Genomic DNA, 10122 nt, shown 5'->3' on the forward strand with positions numbered 1-10122 from the left:
ATTGGCTTAAAATAAGATGGGGTTTGAAATTGCAATTTTTTTTCCTGTCTCTTCTCCTTCGATTCATAAACTCCTTATTTTTCGATCTTGGAATATCCCTAGTTATGAAACACCTGATGTCGTCTGGGGGGGGTTTCAAAATTTAGGAATTACAATTACTCCTTATTAAAACAAAACGATGTTTCCTATATATCGTTAGCTATACATTCTTTTATGAAAAAATAGATATGGGATGGGGAAAAGCAGCATATTCATGTTCCGAGTTATCAAAGTCCAAAAATTCAAGCAAATTGTCATTATCTTCTTTCTCCTTTGCATCAAAACTCTCTTTATCGTTTTTGGCATTTTTAAGTTTTTCATTCCTCGATAGGATTTTCAATTCATCAACTCCTTTCAAATATAACGTCTTTACCGTTACTTCTTTTGTTTGGCCAATTCTATGAGCCCGTTTTATTGCTTGAGCTTCGATTGATTCTTGTTTAACAGGGTTGATAAAATATATGTGGGTGGCTGCAATAATGTTTAAACCATGTGAAGAATGAGCAATATTCATAACCAAACAAATACCACCATTATTCTCTTCTTTATCAACATCATAATTTGAAAAATCGTATAAATTCTGAGCTCTTTTAATTGGTGTTATGAAATTTGCATAGATTATATGACGAATTTTCAAAATTTCCAATAATTCAATCAAGTAATATGCACTATCTTCAAACTCAAAGAATACTATTGATTTTATTCTATTTCTTTGGTTTTCCAATAAACTTGTGGCTAAATATGTCAATTTTGCTGAGGATGTACCTAAAATATTCATATTCTTGAATAATCCAGTCATATCAAAAGGTGGAATGGAACGATCTGATTTCTCAATAGTTTTGTTATCCTTACTTACATTGTCATAAGCGTCTTTACTTTGTGGAGGTTCCTTCTGTTTTCTTTCATCTTCTTCTATAACAGCATCAGTAAAAGTAACTTTTCTTTTCTTCTTGGGTGGTGGTGACTGTGCCTGTGCCTCCTTATCAATAGTTCTTTTTGGTGGTGTCACGTCATTAAAACTTTTGGATATATTATCCAAAGTATAAAGTTCTGCACCACTATTTTTCTTTATTAATTTATCCATGGCCACATGTCTATCATTCTTTTTGAATTCTTGGTGTAAATATTGGTCCCAAAATGTTTTAGCGGTGTTTTCAAACTTATCACGAAATGTCTGTTCATTGTCAAAACTTGAAACCCAATTTTCTTTCCAAAACATTTGTAAGCGTAGTAGTTGGGGAGCGGCAAAGACACTCACATCTGGTGTATAAGCACTTATTCCCCATACAGAACTAACATATTGGTTAGTTTCATCCTTGGAAATGTAGTAACCTAATTCATGAATCAGTTGTGCTATAGTCCAGCGTTGATTATTCAATGCAATCAAGGCAATATTTTTCGATCGGCGCAACAATTCAACGTCTGATTCATTATACTTTCCTGATTTCAGTAATGCCTCATCACATATGCTAACAAGTGTTTCAACATCCTGCTGTTGGAACCCAGTCCAATAAAATGTAGCTCTTTGGATGTTACTCAATAATCTTCTCAATTGTTGTCGATTGGATTGATGAAACATGTAGTCAATTCCTGTTCTTTCCGATGTTACTGCATTCACTGCTAATACAGCAGCTAATAGGTTAAATGATAAAGAATCCTGGAAACATGGCTCTAATATAACTTTTTCATGATGGAAATTAGGTAGTTTAATATTAGTTTGATTTGGTTGATGGCGAATTATTATTGAGTTGATTATATTTGAAAATATTAATTCCGACCCATATCTTGAGTTGATCAAGGGATTAATAATATCTTGGGTCCATAATTTGGGTTGTGTATAATAAGGCTCCAATTTAAGAAAATTACTAATTAAAACCCCTAATCTCTGTAATTCTGTTTTGGCAAAAAATTGGTTTTCTAGTACATGTATATTATTTTGAGCTTGGTGACTGTTTCTTTTCTCACCGGTGTCTTCTTCTCCTTCTTCCATATAAATTTTGGTCAACCCAGAAGTTGGGGTTCCTGATACTGCCCATCTTCTTTCTGAAAATAGCAATCGACATATTTGAGCCGCATTAGAAGTTTTTGATTGAACAATATGACCTTCATCAATGATTAATCTTTTCCAATATACTTGTCTAAGCGATGGTACTTGGCTGTTACCATTCTTTTGGCTATTCCTATTTTTATTTGCAAAGGACTTATTCAAACAAGATTGTGAAATTAAAATCACGTCGTATTCAATAAGTTCAACTGGGCTTTCAGGAATGGTATTAACAAATTTGGGGTTGGGTAAAAATTGATCCTTTATCTGGTCGCTTTTGATATAGTTTGCAGCACACAAAATCTTAAGAAAATTGGGTTCAACATGATGTGCTATTTCATCAACCCATTGAATAAACAAATTATCAGGCACAATTATCAAAGTAGTGCTACTCATATAAAGCTTCAAATAACTCGTTGACTTGGTACCAGTAGTCCTAGAGGCACGTTTACATGTATCAACTCCATTTCTATTGATGAGGAACCCACTCTTATGACTTCTTTTGTTCTTTTCATGATCATTCAAATCGATGCAAAAATACCCTGGGTGTTTAGCTAGATTTGCTGTTACTGATGTGGGAAGGTTGTATAACTTCCAAGGTATAGAAGAATGGATTATTTTTTCTCTGCATATCTCAGTCAAAGTCTTGATTTCATCGTGGATTTCAATTTCATTATATAATAAAAAATTATCACTAGGAATTTTTGTTATTTCATATTTTGTTAAATTGATTAAACTCAAACACATTAAAGTTTTACCTAATCCCATATTTTCTCCTAAAATTCCACCAAGTGGTAGTGACATAACATCAGCATGTAAATAAATTCTTTTGGTAAATAAATCAAAATAAAAGTTGCTAGATAAAGGTGATTCAAGTTTGATGAAATTTGGCATTATAGTTCTTCTCTTTATACATTCTCTCTCTAGCATTAGTCCAACTGACTTTACTTGGAATGGATAAAGTGTCGACTTTATTCCGTCTATCTTTATCATGTCCTGGTGTTCTGAATCATTGGCTAATGTTGACAATTTATCTGTCGTTGACAGTATGCTAGCTTTTGATTGTTTTATGAATTGGTAATTTTTTTCATTAACCATATATTTAGACAAGTCGGGAGAGGGGATTTGATCATATATTTTCTTGATTCTATCCCCAGAAGTATCTGTATTTGATAAGTTATTGGTGTGACTTTTGTCATTAGTAAATTTTGTAGCAGATTGTTTATTGCTCCATCTTTGTAGATGAAATTTTAATTCATCATTTGAAGCTGTTCCCAACTCATTTGTACATTGACAATCAATTAATAGCAAAGAGCCTTGATGTAGCAACAGTTCAATTGATAGTTGTTTCCCAATAAACCAATTTGAATGTGAAAAATCAAGGTATTTAAGTAACTGTTCAAAATGAGAAGCATATTGCCTATCCAATTTTAAAGATTTTGATTGTAATTGTCGGTATTCACGAATGTGTCTTGCCCCTTCGACGTCAGCGGGTATAGAATACAATCTGATCCGACACATTGAGAACAAATAATCGATCAGTTTAGTGCCATCACTCCTATTATACAGTCGAGTCACCTTAACAACTTTGTAAATAGCTTGAATATAACTTTTTTCTAGCAAGTACTTTAATGTGAATAATATAGGATTTATACTCTTGTGGTTGATTGATAATAAATATATTATATAGTCGATATCTAACCAGCTCCATTGTTGTAGGTCATTGTCAAGTTTTGGGGTGATATAACTGGGCTTGACTCCTTGTAAATCGGTGATATCTAACGGGAGATTAAAGAAATTTAGTGTTCCAATAGGTATCAATTTTTCCAAATCGTTAGTAATTGCAACAACTTTTTGTTTGATATTCTTATTTAACAGCATTTTCGTATCAACTATTAGTTATAGTGGTATTAGGAATGTCATCTATTTATTTTAAATACAGAACAAGGGTAGATAAGAAGCAACCAAAAAATGGTGGCATGAATTGTTATTCGATAGATAAAAGACCTCCAAATATTTGTCTACAGTTGGCAACAGTTTTTTTTTTTGTAAGGACTGTGGACTTTCTGCTCTAACCTATCAACGAAACTATCATCTTTTTCAGGCAGACCATACGGAAGTTATTAATCAGTAGTTCCACTTAGCTTCAACTTGTTATATTTCAGTATTGAAGCATTTTGCTTCTTGGCAAATTGAACTAATAATTTTATAAATGTGTTGATACTAAAGAAATAAAAAGTTTATCACGTGACTTGTTAGAACATACAAAAAGACACAATAATATTGAGCAACAATAATATGCTGGAAAAGTAGTAGTACTTTACTTTTTGACAATTCAATTATTATATTATAGTTGTAAATACTGAAAGAATAAAAATTAAATAATTAACAATTAACAAAAGTATAGATATAAATCATACAGAAATCCTAATTAAATTTTTTTGAAAAAAAAAAAAAATAAAGATAGAATATGATTATTGGTGTACTCATTAATCATCTCGTTTATTAAACACTTGATCCCAGCAAGTTTCACATATTTTCAAGAATTTCTTTTTATTATCTTCTTCGAGATCTTCCAGTTTAGTAGATTTATGAGTCTTTTCTTCTGTAACATTTGACTCTCCTTTCCCTTCTTCATCTGTTGGTTCTTCCTCCTTTTCTAGAGTTCCTTCTTGTTTCTTCCCGCTTGTGTTATCTTTCGAAGTCCCTTCATTATCATTACTTTTTTCTTCCTCATTCTTGTTGAAAATTTTAAAATTGAAAACATTTGATCCATTAATGGTAATACTTCCAGATATTTCTTGTGATTCAGCAATGCTTATAACTTGAGATTTTTGAGGAGGTTCGTCATGTACTGAATTTTCAAAATATTCTCGTTGAGCAGATAATGGCTGACTATGCAATGGAGCAGCTTTATGGAAATCACCGCGAAATACATCAGTAACTGCATTTGGTTTGGGTTTTGGTGCTGTTGATTGTAAAGATATCGCTTGTTGTGATTGTGGTTGTTGTTGAGGTTGTTGTTGTAGAGGTAAACTCTGCTGTTGTTGTTGTTGTTGTAATATGGCACCTGGTGGTAATTGTGATGGTCCTTGTTGCAAAGTTCTTCTTCCAAAATGTGTTGTGGTGGAACTCAATGGAATCATTCTTACTCTTGGATTAACTTGACGCAATTGACTTCTAGGTAAAGGTTGGAAAACTGGCTGTGTTGGTGTTGCCCCGACAATTTGTGCAGGATAATATTGTTGATATGGAGTTGAAACATAATAGTATTGGGGTTGAGGAGGTATGGCGATTTGTGGCACTATTCTTGTTGGAGGAATAGCTCTTGGAGTTGGTCTTGTTGGTGCTCTTGATCTTATTGGCGCAGAATGAATTGATGGACGCAAATTAGTATTATTGCTATTATTACCAGTACCACTGCCTGAACTGTCACCAATACTCAATGGTGGGGGGACATTCAGTCTTTTCAATTTTTTAACATTTGATAAACGATTAAGATCAGAATCATCAGATGCATAGACTGGGGATTTAGGAGCTGGTCTTTGATTAAGAGGAGGCAATTGAACTGTTTGCCGTATAGGAATACCAGAAGCAGGAATAGCTATTGATGTTGGTTGTTGCGCCTGTGCTTGAGTTTGAGCTTGTGGTTGAGAATGCTCCTCATCCTCTGGATCCTTGCCATGTCTAGCTGCGATTAGATTTTTTTGTTGTTGTTGAATCTGTTTCAGAAGCTGAACCGTTGTCTTCATTGATTCATTAATTAAGGGTGGTAACCCAGGACTAACAATTCTAAGAGCGACATCAGCATTATCAGGAACACCAAGATTTAATGACATGGGTCTATGACGTTTTGGAGGTGTTGTAGATGCAGAGGATCCATTTGAAGTTGCTGAATTTTTACGTTTCATAGGTACTTCATCTTGCTGTGCTGATGTTTTGTTGTTGTCGTTGTCGTTGTTCTTCGTGGTGGTAGTGGATTTGTTAGACGATGGCGGTACTGATGTTGATGCTGATGAAGATGGTGGTGACAAAGATGGTGTTGCAGTAGCCGGGTTGGTTTGAATTTCAACTTTGCTGGACATTGGTTGGCGAATGAATTAAAGATAACAACGAGGAAGTTTAAATTGATAATATTATTCAGGAACTATGGTCGTGTTGGTGTTTTTAATTGCGTGGTGTTGTTTATTTTTTTTGTTTTCTTTTGTTTGAATTCTTTAGTTAATTTGAAATGGTTCTTTGTCTTTCAAATATTCTTCTTTTTTGAAAGGGAAGGGGACAGGAAGGATAACAAATGTGTCAGATGTTAATCAAAAGTGAAACTAAACAAGAAATATATGTATAAAAAGTAAAATAAATTGATAATCACAAGGAAACAACAATAAACAAAATTAAAAGAAAGAAGAATAGTTTATAAACAGTTTTGAAATTCAAACAATAACGAAATAAAATAAAACTATAGTAAAAAAATAACAAAAAATTTTTAAGAAATAAAAATGTTGGATTGGATTGGATTGGTAATTGTTGGTGTTGTTGTGAAGTGGGATAAGATAATTAATTAAATTTGGTATTTAATGAAAATGTTTACAAGTGTATTTATAAGTTACCTGTTTTTGAGTGTATATGTGTGTGTGAATGTATGTATGTTAAGTATGTTAAGTAATGTTAAAAGTTTGTAAAGACTGAAAATGTAAATATGAAACGTGAAATTTTAAATCTTAATTTGGTGTTCCCTTTTCTTAAGTGTGATTTTAATTTTTAGTTACTAGTACTAATTTTTTTTTTTTTTTTTCGTTTCTGTTGTTTCTGTTTCTGTTGTTTCTGTTGTTGTACTAATTAATTAGGGTCGTGTTTTTTTTTCTTAAATTCTTTTTCTCTCTCTCTTTTTGTGTTGTCAATTTTTTGACTTCTGCAACGACTTTTTCCTCTATTATTTGGTTTATAAAAGGAAATATATAAACAGAAAACGTAGGTTGATGTTCTCTTTGAGGCGGTTCCGGATCAAAAAGTATGTATGGAAAAATGAGCTTGAAAAGGATTTACCAGATGGGGATTATTGTCTGATTTCTGAATTGTGGTCCACAGTCTGTTTGTCTCGAGAATTCAATGTCTGAAGAAATGCAACAAAAAAAAAAGCTGGACTTTAAAATCAAACAATAAAAAGACAACCATATATATATGTATGTGAAAATTAAAATGATCAATCTCAAATCTTAATTAATGAAAGAGAATGTAAAATTCTTCTACTAAGGTATGTTGTTGTTGTTTACTTTAATGGAATAAACATACTTATCGCGTCAAGATTTGTAGTGGGTTCTCCTTTTTGAGTTGCAATTACTAAATTTTATATGTGACTGGGGTTAATCTGTAACTTCAAAACGTATAGTCAAAGAAGAAGAAGAATTCTAATCCTTAAAATTTAAGGAACCACAAAATCAACTTTGCCTTTTCCTTTTTTCATTTTAGAACTCGGTTTGGCACATGGACCTGACTTCCACAGCACGATACATCCCGAGTTTACTAAACTTGTTGCTTTAAAGCTGATCCATACATTTTAGGAAAACGGGATCATGACAGAGAGAGAGAGAACGGGTTTAGGAGATAAGGAGATATTATTATTTGAGTAATGTATATCTTTCTATCTTATCTTGTTTCCTCCACACTTTGGTGTTGGGTTCAATTGCTTGAATTTTCAATGATTCAATTATAAACAAATAATGAAAATATTAGGCATCCACAAGTTATGAACCATTTCCCGGGGAATGTTAAAATTAGAATTTATAGTTAAGTCTTACATTATTCCTTTAAATTCTGATCAAGAATGTTATCTACTACGCACCTCCTCCATTAAAAGTTTCCGTAATGTTGTACTCATTATATATATCAACAATAGCATGTGTCGATTTGTTATTGATACTTGGTCTAAACTTGAACATGTCCAGCTTTGTTCTTTCGTTTCTCTCTTGATTTAGTAATGATTTGTTTAGTTCCTTACTGAATTATAATAGATTAAATCGTAACTATTGTCATTTTAGAAATTTCAACACTTCGTATATTAGTACAAACTAGATCAGTTTCCTACCCCTGGAGTAGTTGTGATTATTTATTGGTGCTAGCAAACAATAGTCTAACCTATCTAATAGTAGATCTTTTCAACATCACCGAGACTAACTCTGTCAGGAGCAAATCTCTAATTACTAAACTGCAAAGTACATTAACATGTGTATATAAAACAGAAATATATATATATAAAAAAACAATGAATACAAAAAAAAAGTTGCTAAAATAAATGTAATCATACTAGAATACAGGTTTAAAAGTTTATTGACTCTCAATCTTTTAATCTTAATAATTCAAAATGAATATAGCTAAATAATAAAAGATCTTTGAACGTTCATAATTCTTATATGTGGAATAAATAGAGAGGGGTTTCTCTCTCTCTATCTTCGTTTCCTGTCCTGATTAAGCAGTGTACTTTTCCCAACCCTTTTGTCTTTTGAAATTATTCAAAGTGTAATATTTGGTAGTACAAGAATAGCCTCTCCAAGTAAAATCTTTGTTAGGATCACAATTACAATTTCTTGCCTTTCTGACTTCTTTATCAACTGGGCAATTGGTAAATGGAACATGATAATAACCAACATCTTCAAAGAAATGGATTTTTTCTCTTGGTAAAAATAATGCTGCAGCAATGGAATGAACTGGAGCATCACCCCATCTTTCATAAAAGAATCCACCAGCTTTATCTAAATGTTCAAAATATTTTCTGTAAGCTTCACTTCTCCAAAATGCCAAAGAACCAATTTCAAAATTGGACCAGAAATGACAACCATTATAAGTTTGACCTTTATCGTCAGAAACCCAATCCATCAAGTTATTTTGAGCCAAATATTGTGGGTTTTTTTCAATAAATTCTTTAGTAGTGTCCCATAAAGTAGGAATGGTTTCTTTATATTCTGGTAAGGAAATAGTGAATGCATAATCTTTATTATTATCTTTCATCCATTTAAAGATATCATAATCAATATCACAATATAATTTGATATCTGGTTCAACTCTCCAATAGTAATCATAATCGTTTAAAATTTCTTGCCTCCAGAAAAACCCACTTTCAAATCTACACATGTGACGATAAGATTCAGAATGACCATAAATAATCTTCTTTTCTCTCATTTGTTCACGGACTAAAGCAGCTTTTTCTTGATCAATCCATGGAGGATATGACCAATGTTCCTTTGGAATCAAACCAAATTTAGTGTTACCACTAACTAAACTACCAACAGTTTCTTTAAATTCATCATTGAATTCTTCATCATTGAGGAAAACCCAATCATAATGGAATTTCTTATTGAAACGATCTTCAACGTGTCTAATTGATTCAGCTAAAGAATATAAATCAGAGTTACGGGCCAAAGTGACAAATGTAGCCTTAATTTTGTCATTGAGGGTATAACTATCAGGAATATCTTGTTGAGGAACCGGAGCATCACTACCACCTTCACCAGCTCCCATAATTGCTTTTGGTATTGGACCTCTATTTTTGCCTAATGGAACTTGAGCTCCTGCGGAACCTGAACCAGCACCACCTCCAGCAGCAACATTACCGGTCTGTTTTTCATGAGCGGCGGGTGATTGTGTTTGTTGATAATTTGGAGGTTGGAATGATGAGCCTCTTGTAAGGATATAGCCACATCCTATTAAAACAAGGGCAAAGATCCCAAATCTAATCAAACGAGCATTCGATCTGGTAGAAGCCATTCTTTATTACTTTTATATATTTATATCAAAGAATGAAATGAATTGAAAAGTAAAAGAAATAAAGGTCTTAAATATAAAAATAAAATAATATAGAAGAAGAAATGGATTCCAATTAGTAACAAAGAAAATAGGGAAAAGGAAAAGAAGAATTTTATTTTATTGTAATTTTTTTTTTGTTTGGTTTGGGTTTGGTTTGACTGTCTCGAAATCAAAAAAGTTTCCATCAAGAAAGTTAAGGATTTTTTTTTTTCAATTTCTATTTCATACACACTCACTCACTC

At 32.4% G+C, this 10122-nt stretch overlaps 3 protein-coding genes across 3 annotated transcripts; all 3 read right to left on the reverse strand. All coding sequences in view use genetic code 12, as the record gives it.

The window, feature by feature from the left end:
• Window positions 1–211: 211 nt before the first annotated feature.
• CAALFM_C301790CA (uncharacterized protein) lies at window positions 212–3964 on the reverse strand (the record flags this gene model as incomplete). The annotated part of the gene is made up of 1 exon (XM_716651.2): window positions 212–3964. The coding sequence occupies one exon, from the start codon at window positions 3962–3964 to the stop codon at window positions 212–214; it is 3753 nt and encodes a 1250-aa protein (XP_721744.1).
• A 608-nt stretch (window positions 3965–4572) lies between these two features.
• On the reverse strand, window positions 4573–6168 carry CAALFM_C301800CA (uncharacterized protein; the record flags this gene model as incomplete). Its single annotated transcript, XM_716650.2, has 1 exon — window positions 4573–6168. The coding sequence occupies one exon, from the start codon at window positions 6166–6168 to the stop codon at window positions 4573–4575; it is 1596 nt and encodes a 531-aa protein (XP_721743.1).
• Window positions 6169–8545: 2377 nt separating this feature from the next.
• MNT1 (alpha-1,2-mannosyltransferase KTR1) lies at window positions 8546–9841 on the reverse strand (the record flags this gene model as incomplete). The annotated part of the gene is made up of 1 exon (XM_716649.1): window positions 8546–9841. One exon carries the CDS (start codon window positions 9839–9841, stop codon window positions 8546–8548), a length of 1296 nt encoding a protein of 431 aa, XP_721742.1.
• Between the last annotated feature and the right edge of the window lie 281 nt (window positions 9842–10122).

The sequence above is a fragment of the Candida albicans genome, chromosome 3 (genome assembly GCF_000182965.3).
Source record: "Candida albicans SC5314 chromosome 3, complete sequence".
NCBI classification, from domain to species: domain Eukaryota; kingdom Fungi; phylum Ascomycota; class Pichiomycetes; order Serinales; family Debaryomycetaceae; genus Candida; species Candida albicans.